Source organism: Vulpes vulpes, chromosome 9, assembly GCF_048418805.1.
Source record: "Vulpes vulpes isolate BD-2025 chromosome 9, VulVul3, whole genome shotgun sequence".
Classification (NCBI taxonomy): domain Eukaryota; kingdom Metazoa; phylum Chordata; class Mammalia; order Carnivora; family Canidae; genus Vulpes; species Vulpes vulpes.
The window spans coordinates 16,571,948-16,593,135 of NC_132788.1; the positions used below are offsets into that span (position 1 = coordinate 16,571,948).

The following is a 21,188-nucleotide window of genomic DNA, read 5'->3' on the forward strand; positions in this document are numbered from 1 at the left end:
GCTATTCCTAGACTCCACATCCTGAGTATCTTGAAGCGTGCCCGGTACCCGGGAAACACTCCATAGGGGTTTTCTGAATGAACAAAGGAAGAGATGAGACAACACCACGATGCAAGGGAACACCTAGATAGGAAATCACTGAACACCAATATGTGAGGGGCTAAACCACTCCGGCCGATTAAGTGCCTTCCCCAAATAAAACCCAGATAATCCCCACACCAAGAGTTAATCCATACTCTTCAGGTCACTCAGGGTGACCACCCTATTTCCCCTCTTCCCATCCACCTCTTTGCTTAATCAAAAGTGGGAAGGAAGAGCAGGCATGGGGTGGCCGAGGGGAGCAGCCTTGGGATAGTGTGGTGAGACCAGAACCCAGGGGCAGGGGAGGGCAAAGCCATTGAGGCTGCCCCAGGGATTAGCATAGGGGATGGAGTAGAGTCAGCTGGGGCAAAGAGCCTGGATCTCAGAACAGGGGAGACTCCATGCATGGGGCAGAGGGCACCAATGACCACAAACAACAGGAAGGAGCAGCAGAGAGGGCCATTGGAGTCCAGACCAGAATTCTGCATCGTTTCCCAGCCAGCCAGCCGGCCAGCCAGAGGCCAGGCCCCTCTAGGGCAGGGCTCTGGCCAGACTCCCAACCCCACCCTCCTTGACCTGGAAGCTAGGGGCAGCCCAGACCCTGGCAGCTGCTGCCCTCTCGCGGCCATTCCGAAGACATGCAATGCTCCCAATGCCATCTGGGATGTTTACAGGAACTCAATGCCCCTAGAGCTGCCTCCTAGAGACCCCTGAGGGCCCACGGAGGCAGTTGGTCTCCCCAGGCCTAACTGTTTACAGCTCCAGTTAATCCCCATGAAACTACTGTGCTGCCCAGAGTTCCCTCCACACCTCTGCTCCCACTACCTTCTGCTTCCCATCAAGGTCCAATGCCATCTCCTCCGCTTATAGTCTCAGACTCTGACCCCTCTCCGGGGTGTCCTCCCCACCACCACCCCTAGTCTCCCATCTGTGTTCTCAGAAGTCTCCAAGAGCTTCCTGTGACAGTACTTGCCACATCACAACTATATGTCAATGGCTACGTGCCCCCACCAGGAGACTGGCCCCAAAAGGTCTGTCCTTTTAGCCCCCATCCTAGGCCTGGACTGGCCTGTAACAGGCTGTTTAGCATTGTGTACTGTGAGGACCAGGAATATAAAACCAGGACAAACAGAACACTTTTATATGTTTATTTACCAAAATGTGCATAAACCTGACCTCATTCACCAACACAAAACACAACCAGGGAACACGCGCACGTGTGCACACACACACACACATACACACACAGGGCCTTAGAGGAGGCTGTCAAGTACTTTGAAGGACAGGAAGGAATGAACACAGCTGGGTGGACTTTTGGCTTCATTTGCAGAGGTCTGGGAAGGGCTCTGGTCCCACACACCCAAGAGGGTATAAGGATGAGAAAGGCAATAAATAGAATCATGGGCCCAGCCTGCTTTGGTACATCACAGGTATATCCCTGTGCACCGCCCCAGCCCCTAACCGAGAGCAGGAGCCAGGAGGACACAGCCTGAGCAGCTGGTGTAGGCAGGTCAGATGTGTACCCAGTCACCCCCTCCAAGCAGTCCCTGGTACTCCATAAGGCAAGAGGTAAGACTTGGCCAGGCTCTGCAGATCCTAGCCATTCATGTCTGAAGAAATGGTCTTTTTCCTTGTCCGAACCTTCAGGGAGCGCGAGGTACCCTGAGGGGAGAGAGCAGATACAACGGGAGGAGGTGTAGGCCAAAGTCCCTGGACAGCCCACCTCCCTCACACCTTCCTGGCCACTGACCTCCCGCACGGGCGGCTTCCTCTTGACCACACGCAGGCTCTGGCTGCGGTTGAGAGGCTTCTCTCGGGGCCGGGCCGGTGGCTGGGGGACTGCCTCTGTATCCGACCAGCATTCATCATCGGTGTCGCTGTCCTGCAGCCCCCCTGCCCGGTACCCTGAATAGAGGAGGGAGAGGCCAGGGAGCCAAAGCTGGGCATTTCCACAGTCTGAAGGCCTGGGGCCCAGCCACGCCTTCTTCTAATCCCCAGGGAAGCCACAGCTCAAATGGAAGGAGCATCCCTCTTGGAACAAACAGCTCCAGATCTCTCTCTTACTCACCGATGGGTCGCCTGCGAAGAGGTACTTGGTCCTCCAGGTAGAGGGGATCCTGGTAGGCAGGGGCAGGGGCATCAGGAATAGAGCGCAGGTCCTGCATGGAGAAGCTTCGTAGCCTTCCGGCCAGTGCCCCCTGACTCTGCAAGAGAGGGGGAGCTGCTGCATCACCTGGAGGGATGGAGCAGGGGATCCTAGCAGCATCCTCTATTCCCAGGTCTGAACCAGGGCAGCTGTGCAGGGAAATTAAGCACTGACTGGCAGGTCATCACTGGGGCCCTGGCTTCGGAACTGAAAGCAACTTAGTAACCTTCTAGCTCCATGTCTTTGTGCTGCCAACAGGAAATGAAGGCCCAGAGAGCAGGATTTACCGCTCGCGGTCACTGGCCCAGCTCCATCCTCTGGCCAACACCCCACCCATCACCTCCTACCCTGTCCCCTGGCATGGTCTGGTGCTCTCTCCCAGCTCCCTGACAGAGAGCTGGACTCCCCCAGAAGGCACTGGGGGTGGGAGGGCTGCTGGAGGGCTGGGGCCCAGGTCACCTTGGTGGCAGCCTGTACAGCGGCTGAAGCAGCAATGTTGAGGCCCCGCTTCCCAAAGCTGAGCATCGTCTCATAACTGCGCTCCTTGGCCTGCACGATGCAGGTGTCAATCTCCTGTGGAGGGCGGGGAAGGGGAAAGAGTTCAGGTGCACAGTGGGAGTCATCCTTCCTCTGCAGACCCAGAGAAGCCACTGCGTCCTGTGCCTCCCTGTCCACCCCCACCTACAGGGCGCTGGCAACCACACCAAGGGCAGGGCTCCCCACCCACCCATTCCCCCACCTCAGGGGATGACCATGCTCAGCCTTCTCCCACTGTCCCCAAAACAACTGCCAGCTCTGCACATTCACATGTGCTCCCATTTGATTATCGCAAAAGAGGAAAAAGGCTACTTTCTATCAAGGTCCCACAGCTAAGGGCAACAGGACTCAGATTAGAACCCAGATATCATCCAGTATTCTGAACCCCGAGTCCAGGGTCCTTTCATTCACACCCACCCCTATGTTTCACTCCATGACTCCCCCCGAAGTACCTTCTCATGACGGGACAAGGACGGGTGGACAAACTTTCGGTAAAGCAGGCTGGCCCCTTTGGTGTAAGGTGAGAGCAGCCACAGCACAAAGGCCATCTTGATCTCATAGTAGAAAGGGAACCTGTCAGAGGACAGGGTGGGCAAGGTCAGCAGGGAGCCAGGCTGAGTGGGCCAGCACCTCCCCACAGCCCATAGGCCCCCTGCATGCATACCAGGAAATAAAGATGTCTGTGAAGGTCTCCACCGCCATGAATAGTGCAAAGACTATCCAGTACATCATCCATCGGACCTGGGGGTGGGGGTGGGGGTGGGGGTGTCAGAGGCCAGCAGCTGAGCCTGCAGAGCCAACTCCCCTGTCCTAGGCTGACCCAGAGATTCCAGAGAGCCTGTCCTGCTGCATTCTCCTGGCAACTAGTTGGCCCTAGAGTTGCCTCTGAGAAACTGCCACTCATTTCTGGACCCACCCCCAAGAAGCTTCACCCACACGATTCTGCATGGGCACCCCAATTGCCTGCCTTCCAACCACACCCACTCTGCTTAGGATATGCCACCTGCTTATGCCCTGGAGGCAGGGGATGCCAGTTCAGACCCTCCCCACCTTGCCAAGTCCCCCCAGACCTGAATGAAGCCCTCCCGCCAAAGCCACACTCACATATTCACGAATGTTCTTGGTCTTCACAGCCTTGTAGGAAGCATAAGCTGGGTATAGCATCCCAAACACCAGCCTAGAAGAGCAGCCCATAAAACAGAGGGGGAATATGAGCAGCATCCTGTCCTCCTTGCCCCACCAGGTGGCCACCTCCCTCACAGATGTGAAGTGGCAAGGGCCTACCTGTTCTTCCCGCTTGGCTTGCACAATGTGTGCCTGAGTCAGTGCCCTGGAGGCCACCTCCCCACCCTGCTGTTTACAAACACCCCAAGCCTGCCTGGGCCTGCATCAGTGGCCTATGGGTGCATGATCGAGCGGGAACACACACAGCCGCACACAGGTGGGTGGGAGGCAGGCTGCTGAGTTGGTGAGAGCACCAGGCTGTCCGCTCCCGTGGACATGCCATCAGGTCCACGGCCACCAGACCTGGCACTGCCAGGTTGCAGATAGGAATACTGGAGCCAGATGGAGTACTAAAAGGTGAGAAGAGGCCAGAATGGGGAGGCTGAGGCCAGGATGGTGAGTCAGGTGACTGCTCAGAAGGGAAGCAGGCACCTGGAACATCCGCCCATGACGTGCCACAACACCTTGTGTTTGCTAAGGGACTGCAGGTCGGCCTGAAGTCCTCTGCCCCACACACCTGTCTGCGGTGTGTGTGACTGCGGGAGGGGTGGCCACAAACCAAGGAGGCTTGAGGGCTGGAGGACAAGCCAGGGTACCCCATGGCACGTGCAGGCCCGCAGGTCCGTTAACCCTCACGGTGAGTGTTGAGGGAGCCCCACAGGAAGCCCCTTTCCCATCAGATGTCCCCGTGTTCCAGATCAGGAGCGCTGGGGCTCCTGGGGCTAGAAGGTGTAGGAAGGCACCCATACTCACACCACCAGGCGACAGATCATCCAGGACACCATCCTGCAGCCTCGGGGACGAAGGGGGAGGGGATCCCCCAAGAAGAGGAGCAGAGGGACGCTCAGGCGGGGCTGGGACGGGGCTCGGCGGAAGCGCGGGAACCAGAGGGGCGCTCGGGCCGCCCCTGAGTCTGCGAAGCGCGGAGCCGGAGAGCGGGGGGCCCGGTGCCGAGGCTCGGAGGCCGGGCTCGGGGGCACCGACTCGGGAGCCCGGGGCGGGCACGTCCTCCCTCGCCGCCGCGCTCCTGGGCGGATGCCGCGCCGGGAACAGGTGTCGGGCTCCGGCCGCGCCGCGGGGCGGGTCCGGCCTCCGCTCGCCCCGGTCCCCGCGGTCTCGCGGCGCCGGGCCACCGGTACCGGCCTCGGGGCGGAGTTTGCAACTCGCTTGAAAGTTGCACGGAACTGCGCGCTGCCCAACCCCTGGGCTCCGGCGCCCCGCGCAGGCGCAGTGCGGCCCGGAGGGGGCGGGGCGAGGGCGAGGAAGCCGGGGGCCCGCCCCTTAAAGGGCGACCCGCCTCCCCGTCGTGCGTGGGGGCCCGCGGGCCCAGGAGCCCGCCGGCACTGGCAAGATCAAGGGGTGGGAAACCGCAACAAAAAAGATGCAGAGGAGGAAACTTGGACTCCACAATTTTCGCGGCTCTTCCCCGGCTTCCCCTTTTGCCTCATCTTTCCCTTCTGTAAAATGGGAAAAAGTCCTGGGCCGGGTGCAGGATCCCGCTTCCAGGCTCACGCACAAGGGGAGGGAGGCTTGGCGGAGCGCCGGCCGAGCCAGGTCTCGCAGCTGCGGGGCAGGAGATGCATAAGCGCCTCCGTGACGCTGAGATGACCCAGAAAGAAAGCGGGAGGAAGTGGGAGAGGCGAGCTGTCGTCACATGCGTGGCCCATCATCCCTTTGAGACTCACCCCGAAGAGTGGGCTTCAGGAGTTGACTTCTCTCAGGGATACCTCTCCAGAGGCACATACCTGGGCGGACTGACCACGAGACATTCTGGACAGAGAGCCCCCAGCCCCCACCCCCCACCCATGCCTTCTTCACCAGACCTTTGAAATTCCACCTATTTCTGTGAGGACAGAACACAAATGTCCCCAAGAGCTGAATCATATCAACAATTGCCACTTAGTAGCTAATTTTTGTGTGCAAGGTCTTGCAAAGATTGCCCCCCCCCCTTTTATTCACCATTGATGAAAAGTAACAGCATCTAGTGGCATTTGTTGCTGGATGATGGGTGAATGAAGACAGAATGATCAGTCTTCTGAACACAGCTCTGGAAGGCGAGAGGGAACGGAGAAGCTCCTCCAGGGGCAGGTGTATATGGGGAAGAAAGTGGGAGGCTCAGAGGAGAAGGCAGGCTTGGTGGCTTCCAGAACTTTGTATGTAGGATTGCATGCTTTGTATCTCTTCTGCACAGTGCCCCAATCCTCCCGCTGACAATGGGGACTGTGCCCTTCACCCTGCGCAGCCTCCCCCCTGCTTCACAGGGCTGGCAGCAGAGTTACCTAGAACCATGGGGATGGGAAACTTGAACAGTTATTACTTTTTATTAGAGCCATAGTTAACTCCCATCACCTATAGAGAGGATGGAATAAATAATGATGGGGGCCAGGGAAAGGAGGCTTCCTGGGAATAAATAAACACAAGGTAATTATGTAGTCTTAATTACTATCATCCATTTTATTGGTGATGTGGGGTGTGAGAGCTAGCAGTGAAACTGACCCACAGGAGAAACTTCCCTGAGGCCTCCCTCTTTCCCATCTAACCACCCCCTCACCCTGGGCCTCGCTCCTACCCTATGTTGGAAGAACAAGAAACTCCAAGAGCCAGAGTCCCACCCTCCATCTCTAGCCACAGACGTTGTGAAAATCTGCACCTAGAAAAAAGGATGTGGTAACTCCATAGGGGGCCAGCTCAGGAGGAGCAGGGGGCTGCAGTAGAGAGAAGAGCACCCGTTCCTCGGGAGATAAGGGTGCCTGGGCTGTGTGCATGTGCACTGCGGGCCCTTTGGTCCCTGCTGCAGAACCACGTCCTCCCTGGCTGCCTTCCAGAGTCACCTGACCTGACCTCAGCATCTACCCTCACTTGCTGGTGAAGAGCTCTCTTGTGCCCACTTTAAGACCTCTCTCCCCAAAAGACCACCCTGGAGGGGAAGGTCTCTCACATAGAGACTCCTGGTCCTCCTGATGGCATAGGAAATCTAATGGACATCAGAGGTGTGCTCCTGGGAGCAGGGCCCAGCGTGGAGGGGTGTGCGGCTGGGAGCTGAGGGGTGTCATCCTCAGCTCTGCAGAGTGAGTGGACTCTGTCTCTCATGGCCTTTGGTCATGAGATGTTGACATAGTTACCCAGCTACACTGGATTGCTAAGCAACTCTCTGGACACACAGATGACCCCCAGGGCAGGTGACCAGGCAGGCATACAGCAGGCCTCATTCGCTGTGGCATTCAAGAGGAGGAGTGTCTCCCACCCCTGGAAGGAGTCCTAGGGGGAGTGACAGTCAGAATGATGTTTATCTTTCTACCGGGCAACAGAGTGCCAATGTGTCTGGGAGGCTCAACCCACTTCCCCTGGCAACTTCTCCCTGGCATAGAGTGAAGGGCCATTCCCCATTTGAGAAAGCAGAGCAGGAATTCCCAGGATAGTGTGGCTGGGGGACCTGTGAGGCACCTGCTAAGCCAAGAGCATATGGATATGGTTTCAAGAGGTGGAACCCCAGACATGGCACCTGTGAGATTCACCATTATGAGGTTCGGCCAGGGGCAGGTTTGTCTGGGCACCTGAGGCTACAGGTGAGACATAGGGCTCAGGGGCTCTGAGACTGATGGATAAGAAACCCAGGTCCACAGACAGCAGTTCTCTCCAAAGATCAGCCTCCTTTCCCACTAAGTACCCTTCTCTGAGCCACCTCTGCATCTCATGGAGTCCCAAGGACCAATACAAGTCACAATTCTGTGTCAGACACACTATTCCATGGGCTATCCATATACGAATATATTATACATTTCATGCATGTAAATCTCACACTAACCGTGTCAGCTAGGTGTCTTGATTATCCACATGTTATAGATGAGGAAACGGAGATACAAATGGGTGGAATAACATGGCTGAGGCCACGCCCGCTGCTAAGTAGCAGAATTAAGAGTTGACAGAGTAGGTTTTATCTACTTCACAGAAGGAGAAGCCAAGGGCCACGGAACTCAGTGGACTTGCTTGAAATCTCACACCTAGGGCAAGGGTGGCAGTAGTGGAGTGGAGGGGAGAGGTGAGGAGAGGGACTGTTGCGCTTGTCTTTGGCCATGTTGGTTGGAGTTGACCTGACAGAGGGACAGGATTGCATGCTTTGTATCTCTTCTGTAGTCTCGGTGGGGCCCCAAGACTGGGAGCTCCAGGAAGAACATTTGGGTCATGAATCAGCCCCAGGTGGTAGACTCAGGTAGTAGTCACACTTGCTCTGCACCTGAGTGTCATCACTATGAACTCCTGACCCCAGCACCAGCTGATCGTGGGGTACCCACTTGCACCTCTGGAAAAAAGCAAGGAAGAAGGGGGTCTGAATGCTGATGCTGGCCCCCTAAAAACAGTAGGGACAGAGAGAGCACAGCCCTGGCTCTGTTCTTAGTGAAACAGCTGCCTCTCACTGTAGCCATTGGACACCTGAGAGTCAGTAATGGGGTGGGAAATTTTTATTTGCAGCAGTGAATCATCACATTGCCCCTGAGTGCTCCTGGGCATCCTGCCACCAGTAGGCCCTCACACAGTCTAGACGCAGAGAAATTTCCCCACCCCATGCCTTCTCCACTGGCCTTGCAGCTCAGAGCTGTCTATTCCCAGCATACAGCAGAGGGCAGCAGAAGCTTGGCTCCCAGGTGCTGCTTCTACCGGACCCTCACCCCCTCTATCGCTCAGCTTGCAATAAAAGGCAATGCCTGCGGCCTGCCTCTGTGGATCGGAGAAGCCCTAGGATCCCTAAGATGCTCTCTAGCCCCATTCCACTCTTGGCACCCACCCAGTTGGCCCAGGTACTTGCAGAGCCCCCGGAGTGGCCAGCTCTTGAACCCACCACAGCCCAGAGGTGGGGCTGAACCAATGGGTGGTCTGAAGCTGGGGCAGCTACAGTAAAGAAGAGCTGAAAGGCTTTTTTCCAGGTGGTCTCCTGTCCACAGGTGAGCTGGATTCAGGCTCAGAGCAGGAAACTCCAGTGAGAACAGAGAGGGCCCCCAGAAGAACTCAGGGTCTGCTTTGTTATTGCTTTGGGCAGAGGGGCTTTGCCCCCAGGAGACCAAGCTGGTACTCAGAGGCAGGCACCACCATTCCCATCCTTATCAGCTACAGGGTAGGCACACCAGGGATGAGCAGAGGAGGGCAGGTGCTGTGTGCCTTCTCCAAGAAAAGAGTCAAGGTGATGAAGGAGACCATCCTTAGGCCACATTGAATCTGGACATATGCACACAGAAGTGGGAATGTCAACAGGTGCGTGTGCATGTGTAACTGAGGGTGTCCATTAGCGTCCCTGGGTGCATGCACAAGGAGGACAGCATGGGTGAGTGAACCCAGTAGGGTGAAGGATGTGGCTGTGGGCTGCAATGCGGAGCATGAGTAGATAAACACACACCTGGAGCACCGACAAGGAGAGGCCAGAGAGCTGAGAAGATAAGCCGAAAAACAGGAGGAGGGGGTGGCTCTGCCCCTCCCACTCTTCCCCTGGGGCCGGAGCATGGGAAAGTGGCAGATCACGGGCCAGGGGGCCTTTAGGTAGGGGTGTGGGGCCGACATGTGCCCACACATGAGGGGCACAGGGCCGCCGGCTTGCCTGGTGCATATACAAATCTTCATGCTGTCACAACTACGGTAAGCGGCTCCCCTGGGCTAGTGCACAGTGTGTGCCCATGCTCACGGGGGGCACGGGGGACATCTGTGAGGGCACGTATGCAGGTTGGTTACATGTGTCTTCACATGGGCACACATGCTGCTCACACAGAGACTTCTATGCTAGCCTCCAGGGGCCACCCGAACGCCCAGAGGACTCGGCACCGCTCTAGGCACTGAGGTCCACCACTACGTGCCGGTACACGAGCGTCTGTCCCTTGAAGCTGGGGGCCAGGAGCAGCTGGGCGTCCCCCGCAGGCACGTAGCAGAATGCCCGTGGGGCCTGCACAGCCAGCTCCTGGAACCGCACGAACTTTTGGCGCCCCTCATCCCACTGGTAGATCTGCGTGAAGGAGAAATCACTCCCCAGCGCCAGGTAGCGGCGGCCACCCACGAGGAAGGGCTGCATGGCCAGGGAGCCCCGGGAGGGCAGGGCCTGCACCTCGGAGAAGCGGGTGCCCTCCCAGCGCAGGATCTTAGAGTCGCCGATGTAACGGCTGAGGCACAGGTAGCTGTCGCGCCCGGCACGGAAGTGTTTCACAGCCTGGGCATCGGGCACCTGGCTCACCTCACCCTGAGCCACAAACTGCTTCTGGGTGCGGCTCCACTGATAGATCACAGGTGCCTGCGAGCTACTGGACACAATCAACCGTGGCTTGCCCTCACCATCCACAAACTCCAGGTCGGTGTCTCGGTGCCAGGCGTGCAGGGCCTGGTGGGAATAGAAGCCATTCTGGTGCCAGCGGTAGAGGCTGGTGGCCCCCGCCTTGGAGCTGTCGGCCACGGCAAAGTACCAGTCGCCGTCGATGCGGAAAGCCTCTAGGTCGTTGGGCTTGCGCACACGCTGTGGGTCGATGTCCTGCAGCTTGGTGAAGCGCGTGGTGTTGGGGTCCCAGTGGTAAATGTAAGAGCCACCAAACAGCTGGGCCACAATCACGTACAGCTGGCTGTCTACCACCATTGGCTTGCAGTGCACCGCGGAGGGGGCTGCCAGGACGAGGAGAGGCAGCATCAGGGAGTGTCAGGCAGCCGCAGACCCCCACCCTGTGCCAAGCCCTCAGGAAAGGGGGTCAGTCCCCTCTGACCCTGGCCCAGAACTAAGGCTCTCCACTACAGCATCCCTGAAGCTCAGCCGCCTTTCACAGCTAGTCATCTGTCTCTGCATCACTGTCTCTCCACCCTTGCCCCTAAGGTTTAAATATAAGCTAAAACTGAGCACAAAAGAGGTGCCCCTCGATATTGACCAGTTGTTTAGCCATAATGTCAATTGTTGAATTTTTATTGTGTGAAGTCACTGTGCTAAGTGTGAACAGATCGCTTCACTTAATCAACTCTGAAATGGATCCTATTATGTTGCCCATTTCACATCGAAAGGAGCAGGCTTATGGGACACTTGGGTGGCTCAGTGGTTGAGCATCTGCCTTCGGCTCAGGGCGTGATCCTGAGATCCAGGATCGAGTCCCACATCGGGCTCCCTGTGAGGAGCTTGCTTCTCCCCTTGCCTGTTTCTCTGTGTCTCTCATGAATAAATAAAATCTTAAAAAGGAAAAAAAGGAGCAGGCTCAGAGTCTAAGTGACTTGCCCAAAGCTAGCCGGCTGGCCAGATGCCAGACAGGGAAAGAGGAAGAGTCTGATCCCATCTGCAGCCCGGTGACAGAGCCGAGGTATACCCAATGTCAGTTTGATTTTTGCATAGTTGTGTATGAAAACACATTCTCCTAAGCACTCCCACTTTTGAAAGGACTTTTATGCACAAGGATGTCTGCATGAATGTACTTTTGCTCAATAACCAGATTGATATGGCCCTTTCTCAGGTACCCGAAGCACATGGGGACACACTTCACCTGTCCTGGTGTCCCGGATCATCGCCTCTCCTCTCCTCCTTCCCAGTGCTGCTTTACCCACCCTTCTCCTCCTCACCTCTCCCTAGCAAGAAAGCGGATGCTGAACCTCAGGCTCTGGCAATCACCCCAAATCCCTTCCACAGCCTTGGTCCACCTGCCCAGATCCTCATGATCCCCAGCTCCCAAGCTGCAGTTCAGACCCTCCATGCCCACGCTCACAAGAGCACCTCAAATTCCAGCTGGCCATGACTAGGCACATATCTGTGTGCTCCTCTGTGTACTCAATTTCCATTTGTGGCTCTACTCAGTCACCCCCTCCAGAAACCTGGAGCCATCCCCCACAGCTCCCTGTCCCTCACTCCTCCACAGCTGGTTGGCCTCGAGTCCTGTCAACCCTCCCCTCTGCTTTCTAAGACAGTGTTTGGGGGATTGCTGTCATTTCTTCTGTAAATGTTTTCTAGAATTTACCAGGGAGACCATCTGGCCCTGGAGTCTTCTTTTGGGTGAAGGGTTTCTTTCTTTCTTTCTTTCTTTCTTTTTTAATAAATTTTATTTATTTATTCATGAGAGACACAGAGAGAGAGAGAGAGAGGCAGAGACACAGGCAGAGGGAGAAACAGGCTCCATGCAGGGAGCCCGACGTGGGACTTGATCCCAGGTCTTCAGGATCATGGCCTAGGCTGAAGGTGGCACTAAACCGCTGAGCCACCGGGGCTGCCCGGGTTTCTTTTTTTATAAGGACTTTGAGTCCTTTCAGAGATAATTTAAATTTTCTGTTTCCTCTTGTGTCAGTTCACTCCTCCATTCTAAATATCTCTTTCCATCCCCAGTGCTATTGCCCCAGCCCAGACTCCAGCACGTTCCCGTGATGGTGTGCCCACATGTCTTACCCAGTGCCAAGCCATTCTCCATACAGCATAGTGTTCTAAAATACACCTTGGTTTGGTTCACACACTCTGCTCAAAACCTGTGCATAACCTGTCTCTTGGGTCTCATCTGCTTCTCTCCACCTTGAACCTTATGCTATAGTCATATGAGATGCTTATAGTTTTTACACAGGCACTTACTCATGTACTAAGCTTTTGCACACCTTCTTGAATTTGCTCATGCTGTTATCTTTGCCAGAATATCCTTCCCACATTTTTTCTCTGAACTCCGCCTTCTAGACTCAGCTCAAATTCAGTGGACCTCAAGCTGAACTCACTAGCCACTCCTATCTCCTCCTTGGTTCACTGGCACCACCCAGTTACTTAAGCCAGGCATTTAGGCATCACCTCCGACTCTCCCTCATCGTTCAAGACTCAGCTCAGGCATCCCCTCTACCAGGAAGCATTCCTTGATTGACCTCAAAGGTAGGCCTCTCCTTTGTGATCTCAGAGCATCGTATTCATATCTCCCTCCTCATACCCACCTATTATATGGATGTTATCTGTGTATGTATTGGCTTCTCCCCAAAGACTGGGAAGTTATTATGGGCAGAGATCATGTCTCATCTATGCCTCTACCTACAGGAATTCAATGGAGAGGAACGATGGAGCCCAGCACCTCCCTGCCTCCTTAAATCGGAGCCACCACAGCCAGGCTGGGGGTAGGTACCTGGGATTCTATCATAATCTCGAAGCTGCCGTTCAACATAGTCCCACTTGAGGACAGTGCAAGCACTGGCACCTGGCTGGGCTAGAGCCAAATAGAGGTCGCTGGAGTAAAGGAAGGGCTCAGCTGACACTGCTGGGAAAGGCAGGGTCTGGTACAGCACGAAATCTGCAGGGATAAGAGGTGAGGGGTGGGGAGAAGAAGGGTAAGTAAGAGCTTGTTGGGGGAATGGGTGGCTGGCCTGGGGATTGGGGGTGCTTCCAGCAGTATCTGTGGAGCTGCTCTGGGGAGGGCTGCCGGCAGCACATCCTACCCGTGGTGATGCAGTCGAATTCCCGCAGTGGCAGGTCCTGCACCTTATGCTCTTGGAAGCGAGGAGGGCTGGCGCAATAGATGGGGGCCACAGTGGTGTTAGTGTGTGCCAGCCACTCCACCAGCCACTTCACCTTGCAGTCGCAGTTGAGCGAGTTGCCCCGCAGGTCCCTGGATCATGAGGGTGATGGAGGGAACAGAGAGAGGAGCAGGCTCCCAGCTGCTCTGCCCACCCAGGCTCTCTAGGTTTTTGGAAGTAGATATACTCAAGGCTGCTGCTCATTGCAAAGGTTAGGGAAAAGATCCCCTGGGGCTAGACACACTCCCATGCACACATGCTTGGTTAGCAGAGTAGGGGCCCAATCTCAGACCCTACTTGCATCTCAATTCCTCAAACCTTCTACAATCCTGGGTTGTTTGGGTTTTCTTGTGTGAATACTGATTAATGGTTGTGGCCATGCTATAGGACTTTAATGTATTTAATGTATGTTCAAATCAAACATACATTTAAAAAGCACATATTTAAAAGACATACATATATGTCTTTTATAAACACACACACACACACACACACACACACACACACACACACAGGCGCGCGCGCGTGCGCGTTGTGTAGCTACTTAGCCTTCTAAAAGGCATCCCCAAACCCAAGCACTCCCAGCCTCTCAAGACCTTATGATCTTCCCAATTCTGACTCCCACACCACTCCCTCCAGCGACACACCCTTCTGTGGCATTGTCAAAAGATGTAGGGCTCAGCCTTACAAGTCACTCAGGATGTCCAGGGGCCGAAAGATGTCTCTAGGCAGTGTCTGCAGGTTATTGTTGGCCAGTGATCTGCAAGAGAGACCCCTGGGTCACCTGAAGATTGTGACTGAGGCCAAAGGCCACAGGAGAGATGGGACTTTGGTCCAATGTGTGTATGGACATGATGTACTCACAGGTGTGTCAAAGACTTGAGTCCTCTGAAGGTGAACTTGGAGAGTGCCCAGATGTCATTATTCTCAATGAAGCTGGAGAAAATGAGAACTCACCTTAGATGCCACTTAGGATCCCAGACCCCCAACCAGCTATTTCCTTCTGTCCCACCTAGATTCCTGCCCATGGTCCTGAGACAGGCTTCCATTCTGATTCTGGTGACATGAAGCCTGTGGTGACAGGGCATTCAGGTAGATGGTTTAGGCGGAGGGATGGATGCAATGACCCTCAGCTTGGGTCCTGCAGTCAGAGGATTCAAAGGCTCTCCCTCCCCTCTCCCCCCAGCCTTCCTCCTTCAACCTGCCCTCTCAGCCCACCGCACCCAGGCCTGGGGCTCCCTCCTCCCTCCTAGCTGCCATTGCCCGGCTCCTTGCCACACACAGGTACTGGAGGTGTGACAGTCCTGTGAAAGCGTTGTCTCCAATCAGAGTAAACTTGTTGGAGTTGAGTAACCTGGAGAGACAGAGGGGGAGTTAGAGCTTCCAAGGGTGTGACCATCACACCAGCCCCCAGCCTGCTGCCTCCCCTTGGCGCTTCCTCACAGTTCCAAGGCCATGCTGCCCCACAGAGTCCCACCTGGCCCACACCCCCACCCCAGAGCAGCCCTGCAGCAAGACCACCCAATAGCCTGTCCTGGGGCAGATCACTCCTATCAAGCTGGGTCCTTCCCCACTGTGTGTCTCTCTGTCTCTGTCTCCACTTCTTCCCCCACCCTCACCCCAGCTCATTCAGTCCCTCTCAGCCTGGTTGTGGGTTTTAGGATAACTTGCAGTGAAAAGGAGTTGGAGTAACTCACAGGTACTCTCTTGCAACTGGGGCCTCAAGCAGAAGCAGCTCTGTTAAAATTCCACACCCTTACACGCCCCTTCCTGTCGACCCCCAGCTCTTTCTTCAAACCCTGCTCCCTGGGGTCAGCTGTCTCTGAGATGACCCCTCTCCCCTGCAGTGTCCACCCTCTGGCATCAGCCCAAGCTACTGCATCCAATTCCTTTGGCTCTCCAGAGGAAGTAAGTCCATTCCTAATTGGGCCCCAAATACCCACTCTTGGCTTTTGCATGCAACCCCCCACCTTCCTTCTCCCCACTGCCACTCCCTGTACCCTTCCTGACTCTAGGCAGATCCACATTTGGTGGCTATCCCATCCAGGGAAGAAAAGGGACACCTGTACATTAATCTATTAATCCGCAGTGGCTACCTGCATCTGCTCTATCTGCTCTTCTCTCCCCAGTCTGAGGAAGGGGGATGGAGGTAGGGGGGTGTCCATGCCCTTCTGCTGCCCTACCCCCTACTGGCCCTTCCCAAGGCCCTGTCCTTACAGGAACTGCAGCAGTGGCAGGTGGGAAAACGCTCCATCCTGGATCTCAGAGAAGGCAGCATTCACCAGCGTCCTGCAGGGGACACTGGAGTCAGTACAGTGGGGACTATGCAGGGACTGGGGGAGGGGGCACGCAAGGTGAACAGGGCGATGGTTCTATGCACACTTGGCCTGGAAACTTCCCATTTCACCAGCCTGGGCTCCCTACCTGGGGCTATCTTTCTCTTCCCTTCATAAACTCATCGCCTTCTTCATCACTGTGCTCACCTCCTGCCTCTCTGAACACCAGTGGCCCCAGGCTGAGCTTCCCCTTCAGCCAAAAGAAGCTTCCATTACCCACACCCTCAAGATCATCCAAACACTCTGTGCTGGGTGCTGTTGAGGGATGGAGCACCGGGGATGCTCACCCCAGAAGGTTAGCATCCTGCTCTCAAGGACCACACACCCCACCTAGTCCCTGAGGCCACTGACTGCAAGTGACAGGCTGGCTGGCCCAGCGCAGAGTGAATGGAAGCCCAGGCGGCTGTCCCGTGCCAGGGCACCCTGTGGGTGTATCTCACTTCCACCCCTCCCCCTGCTTCCACCCTCCCTCCCCCCACAAAAAGCCTTTCTGCCCTTGGTGTGACATCACAGGCAGGGGCCCACATGCCCTTGTAAACAACCCCTCCCCCCGCGCCCAGAGCCCCGCACACAGTAGGTCTCATTGTTGCCGGCGGTGGTGATGATTCATTCTTGGCCACAAACTCCTGCTTTCCCCGGCCATGGCTGCTGAGCCTGCATGACTACAGAACTCTCCACCTGGCTGATGCCTTGAATCTCCAGTCCCCGAGGACCCCCCAGAGTCCTCCCGCTCCCCGCACTTTGTAGAGGGGGAGCAAGGGTTTTCCCCAGGGGCTCTCGGAGCGGCTGCAGCCTGGCTGCCTCCCTGGGCTCCCCCACCTCCCCAGCCAGGGCAGGACACTCACAGAGAGATGACCTCGGAGGGCAGGTTCCTGGGCACTGCCTTAGAGTCCACGCAGAAGGCGGTGTCCCTGGTGCAGGAGCAGCTGGGCGGGCAGGGGGGCGTCTTGGGGGGCCTCTTGGCGCCGACTGGCAGCATCAGACAGCAGCCGAGCGCGGACAGCGCCAGCAGCCCGAGCCCGAGCCCGGAGCCCCGGCCGGCCCGCAGCCCCGCCATGCTGCCTGCAAGCTCTGCCCCGGGCCACCGGCCGCGGCCCCCGCCCCGCGGCTCTCGGCCACCCCGCGCCGGCTGCGCCTCCCCGCCGCCGCCGCCGCTGCCGCAGCCAGGGGCCCCGCCGCCCGCTGCGCACAGCGGAGTCCTCCGGCCCGGGCGGCTCGGGCCCCTCCCCTGCTCGCGCCCGCCAGCCGCCGGGGTAGAGCTGCGCGGGCCCGGAGCCGAGCCAGGGCTGACCGGCGGGGGCGCGCGCAGGGCGGAGGGGTGGGGAGTCCCCGGAAAGGGGTGGGGGCGGCCCTGGCCGCTGGCTGCCCTAGGGGCGGTCCCTGGGGCCATCTGCCTGGCTGGCTGGCACGCAGTGAGGCTGTCGCGAGTGCAGGTGTGCGAGGCGTACGTGTGCACCCCATGACCGCATGACTGTGCACCTGTGCGCATCGGGGGCACGCGCTCCCCCAGGACGCACTTCCGCGCTGTGGATCCGCGTGCCTCTGTGTGCCCGTGTATCTGTCGTGGCCTTCAGGGGACACGTCCTCTGAACAAGAAGAGTTCACGGGTGTGCCATCAGCGACATGCGTATGTAGCTGTGTTCACATGTGTTTCCACAAGCCCGTGAACAGAATGTGCCTTTGTTTCTCTCTGCGCTGAAAAGGGGAATGTTGTCACCCAGTTGGAGTGTGTGGAATTCTGGAACATCTCTCCCTACCCAACCGTAAACTGTTGAACCTTCCTAGAGCCCTGGATGTTTCCTGGTCCAGCTCTTTGTCCCAAATGAGGAAACAGGCCCAAACGAGGAGGAAAGCAGTCACGAGCTTGATGTCACATCTACTGTGTGTTGTGTACTCTATGCACTTAACGCTGCCAACCTTTTGAAGTGGATGATATGAATCCCCTTTTACAGAGAAGAGATGTGAGACTGGTAGCGCCCGAAGAAAGCCACAGAACAGGGATCTCAACCCGCTCTGCCAAAGTTCACCGTGGTACTTCTATACCAGGGATTTTCAAAGTGTGGTCCAGGGACGCGTGGGTGGCTCAATGGTTGAGTGTCTGCCTTTGGCTCAGGTTATGATCGTGGGGTCCTGGGATCGAGTCCCACGTGGGGCTCCCTGTGGGGAGCCTGCTTCTCCCTCTGCCTGTATCTGTGTGTGTGTGTCCCTCATGAATAAATAAATAGAATCTTGGGATCCCTGGGTGGCGCAGCGGTTTAGCGTCTGCCTTTGGCCCAGGGCGCGATCCCGGAGATCCGGGATCGAATCCCACTTCGGGCTTCCGGTGCATGGAGCCTGCTTCTCCCTCTGCCTGTGTCTCTGCCTCTCTCTCTCTCTGTGACTATCATAAATAAATAAAAATTAAAAAAAAAAATAGAATCTTAAAATAAAATAAAATAAAATAAAATAAATAAAATAAAAGTGGAGTCCAGGAGAACCTTCCAGGGATCACTGAGGTCAAAACAATTGTCCTAGGAATTTTTTTTAAAAGATTTTTCTCTTTCTTTGTTTCTTTCTTTCTTTCTTTCTTTCTTCCTTTCTTTCTTCTTTCTTTCTTTCATGAGAGACACAAAGAGGCAGAGACACAGGCAGAGGGAGAAGCAGGCTCCATGCAGGGAGCCTGACGTGGGATTTCAGGGGCCCCAGGATCACGCCCTGGGCCGAAGGCAGTGCTAAACCGCTGAGCCACCCAGGCTTCCCCTTGTCCTAAGAATGTTAAAATATAATTTTACTTTTTCACTTTCACGCCATCACAAAAGTACCTGGGGGGGCACCTGGGAGGCTCAGTGGTTGAGCATCTGCCTTTGGCTCAGGTCATGATCCTGGGGTCCTGGGATTGAGTCCCATATTAGGCTCTTTGCAGGGAGCCTGCTTCTCCCTCTACCTGTGTCTCTGCTTCTCTCTAAATATCTCTCATGAATGGATAAGTAAAATCTTTAAAACAAACAAAGTACCCTGGAATTTCCCAGAGGCAACATGATGTATCTTCTGTTAAGCCAGAAATTAAGAGGGTTGCAAAGGGTGCCTGGGTGGTTCAGTCAGTTAAGCAGCTAACTCTTGATTTCAGCTCAGGTCTTAATCTCAGGGTCCTGGGATTGAGCCCTGTGTGGGGTTTAGCACTCAACAGGGAGTCGGCTTCAGGATTCTCTCCCTCTCCATCTGCCCCTCCTCTGTGCACATGTTGGCTCTCTCTCTTTCTAAATAAATAAATCCTTAAAAAAATAAAGAGATTTGCAAAAATGTAAAGAAATAATACTCTAATCTCTAATTTTTGACTTTGTAAAATAATTTTTAATTTATGTTTTTATGTTAAAAATAGAATAGGTTTATTGCTACAATTTTCATTAATTAATTGACACTTTGAAATTTCTCAGTAAATATTAATATGGTAAATATCAATAGATATAACACACATCAACAAATGCTCTTTGGGGTCCTAAATATTTTTTAAGAATATAAAGGAGTCCTGAAACCAAAATGTTTGAGAACTGCTGCTCTATGCCATGTTACCTCCCTGAGGGTCTGTGTGTGGGACTGACTGTGCCAAAGGTTCTCTGGGACAGGACTAGGGGAGGCTGGGAGTCAGGTGAATGGACTCCCAGTCTAGTGCTCTTTCCATATCAGGCCAGGAAATAGATTGCTGGGTTTAGGATGTGTCCCCAGCTGTCCCCAGCCTCTGCCAGCAGAGGCTTCTCTAGTTGGAGCTTACGTCTGTCCATGTTGTCTCAGCCAGGGATGCCCCTTCCCTTTGATCCTCACTTGTCACTGCCCATCCAGCTGCCCGTGCAGCCCTCTGCATGCCAGCTTGTGGAAAGAAAAGCTATGGGGGGTGGGGAGGGCCGCTAGGGCAGCTGGGCAACCGTCCCCACCCGTCCCTGGCACAGCTCTGCCCAGCACACAAAGGGCAGAGTGAATCTTGTCCCAGCCACTGCAGCTGAAGAGCTGGAAGGAGAAAAAGAGGAGGTACACACAGAAGGGGTGGCTACCGTAGGGCTCTCCATCACCCATGGTCCTCCCAGAGACAGAAAGGGGGAGTCTGGGTCCTATTCTCAGCTAGTGAGAAGAGGTACTTGGGAGACGAAGTAGATGATAATCATGTCAACTGGATTGATGTCATTGGATCATCATAACAGCTTGTCTGAGGGGGGACAGGATAGGCAGACTAGTACCATTTAACAGCTGAACATACTAAAGCCTGGAAAGGCAGAAAGAAAGATTCATTCGGGGTCCCAGAGCTGGTCGGTCAAGCATTAAGACCTCCACACACTGATGGAATGAACATTGACCACTCTCCAGGAGCTCCTGCATGTTTGGTGACAGTCTCAGCACTGAATAGAATTACATGTTAGCTGTGTGCATGCTCCTTGCCCCACAGCAGGTACAAAGAAGCCTCAGGAAACCATGGTCTTGGGGCCAGTCCCAGGGAAGACAGGGCAACAAAAAGCACCCTCACAGCTGATGAGAACAGCAGTGCATGCTAAGTGGCAAGTGAAAGGGTAGCAGGAGGCTGGGAGATTTTGGAGGAGGGAAGAGGCACCGTAGCCTGGGCCTGTGAGGTCACAGAGCAGGTGCCATTGGCTCTTGTCTGACCTTTTAGGGTTGGTGGCACTCAGAGAGGTGGAGAGGCATTGAGGGTGGGATTTCCAGGAGGGAGAAATGGCCTAAGTAAAGGCCCAGATGTGAGAAGTTTGCAACAGAGGGCTGATGGGGGTAGCGAGGTGACAGCTATCCATGCCCAGTTACAGGTCCCACATTGCTTCGTGAGAACAAGGATGAGGACCCCAAGACCTCCACTGGGTCAGTGCCAGAGAGGTTGATGCTAGCATATGAACTCCCCTTATGAAACTTGAGGGCAACCTTCTTATCCCAACCTCCAAACAGGCAAAAACAAGTAGATAAAAAAGAAAAGAAAAACCATAAAGCTTGTGAGAATTACAGCCTAAGAGCAGCCTGCCGGGGAGACTGAGGACCTGAGAGAGCAGAGGCTTCTTTCCAAGAGAGACTCCTTTCTCAGCACCAGCTGATGATGGCAAGCCCTACACACAGCGCCTGCTTAGAAAGCTCCACAGCTGGACCATGCGGCCCCCTGAGATGCCCGCAGGGACCCCGAGATGCTTGCAGCCCTCCTGGGCTCTCCCACTGGCCCGCTGCCCACCTGGCTCAGGCCCAGTGCGTGTGAGTCAGCCAATCAATCCCAGTGTTGCCAGGACAATCTGGGGCGGGAGTGGGGGCGCTGGGGGCAGGCAGGGGTGGGCACCACAGGCAGCTGTCTCCTACATCTGGCACCTGCACACAGCTGAGACTGCACAGTTGAGAGGAGGACGTTTCCCCCTCCTCCCTGGACACCCTTCCCC

The 21,188-nt window shown here is 55.5% G+C and overlaps 2 protein-coding genes and 1 long non-coding RNA gene across 3 annotated transcripts; 1 reads left to right on the forward strand and 2 right to left on the reverse strand.

Moving 5' to 3' along the window:
* Positions 1-1,215: 1,215 nt before the first annotated feature.
* On the reverse strand, positions 1,216-5,199 carry REEP4 (receptor accessory protein 4). The gene is made up of 8 exons (XM_026007953.2): positions 4,742-5,199; positions 3,869-3,941; positions 3,429-3,505; positions 3,217-3,337; positions 2,687-2,800; positions 2,150-2,285; positions 1,832-1,986; positions 1,216-1,743 (listed from the first exon to the last, which is right to left on the reverse strand). Exons 1-8 carry the CDS (start codon positions 4,771-4,773, stop codon positions 1,678-1,680), a joined length of 774 nt encoding a protein of 257 aa, XP_025863738.1. The 5' UTR covers positions 4,774-5,199; the 3' UTR covers positions 1,216-1,677.
* LOC140593833 (uncharacterized) lies at positions 4,214-17,617 on the forward strand. Its single transcript, XR_011994154.1, has 3 exons — positions 4,214-4,345; positions 12,987-13,063; positions 17,499-17,617. It is a non-coding gene; the product is annotated as an uncharacterized lncRNA (long non-coding RNA).
* Positions 8,434-17,251, reverse strand: LGI3 (leucine rich repeat LGI family member 3). The gene is made up of 8 exons (XM_026007952.2): positions 16,641-17,251; positions 15,677-15,748; positions 14,742-14,813; positions 14,324-14,395; positions 14,148-14,219; positions 13,382-13,551; positions 13,072-13,236; positions 8,434-10,618 (listed from the first exon to the last, which is right to left on the reverse strand). The coding sequence occupies exons 1-8, from the start codon at positions 17,183-17,185 to the stop codon at positions 9,801-9,803; spliced, it is 1,986 nt and encodes a 661-aa protein (XP_025863737.2). The 5' UTR covers positions 17,186-17,251; the 3' UTR covers positions 8,434-9,800.
* Positions 17,618-21,188: the final 3,571 nt, after the last annotated feature.

Coding starts and splice junctions, on each gene's coding strand:
- REEP4 (XM_026007953.2), bottom strand. CDS start 4,773: ATGGTGTCCTGGATGATCTGTCGCCTGGTGGT. Junction 3,338..3,428: donor ACAGACATCTTTATTTCCTG/GTATGCATGCAG, acceptor GTCCTCTGACAG/GTTCCCTTTCTACTATGAGA. Junction 1,744..1,831: donor GGAAGCCGCCCGTGCGGGAG/GTCAGTGGCCAG, acceptor CTCTCCCCTCAG/GGTACCTCGCGCTCCCTGAA.
- LGI3 (XM_026007952.2), bottom strand. CDS start 17,185: ATGGCCCCAGGGACCGCCCCTAGGGCAGCCAGCGGCCAGGGCCGCCCC. Junction 14,814..15,676: donor CTGCCACTGCTGCAGTTCCT/GTAAGGACAGGG, acceptor CTGTCTCTCCAG/GTTACTCAACTCCAACAAGT. Junction 13,237..13,381: donor ATTCGACTGCATCACCACGG/GTAGGATGTGCT, acceptor TTATCCCTGCAG/ATTTCGTGCTGTACCAGACC.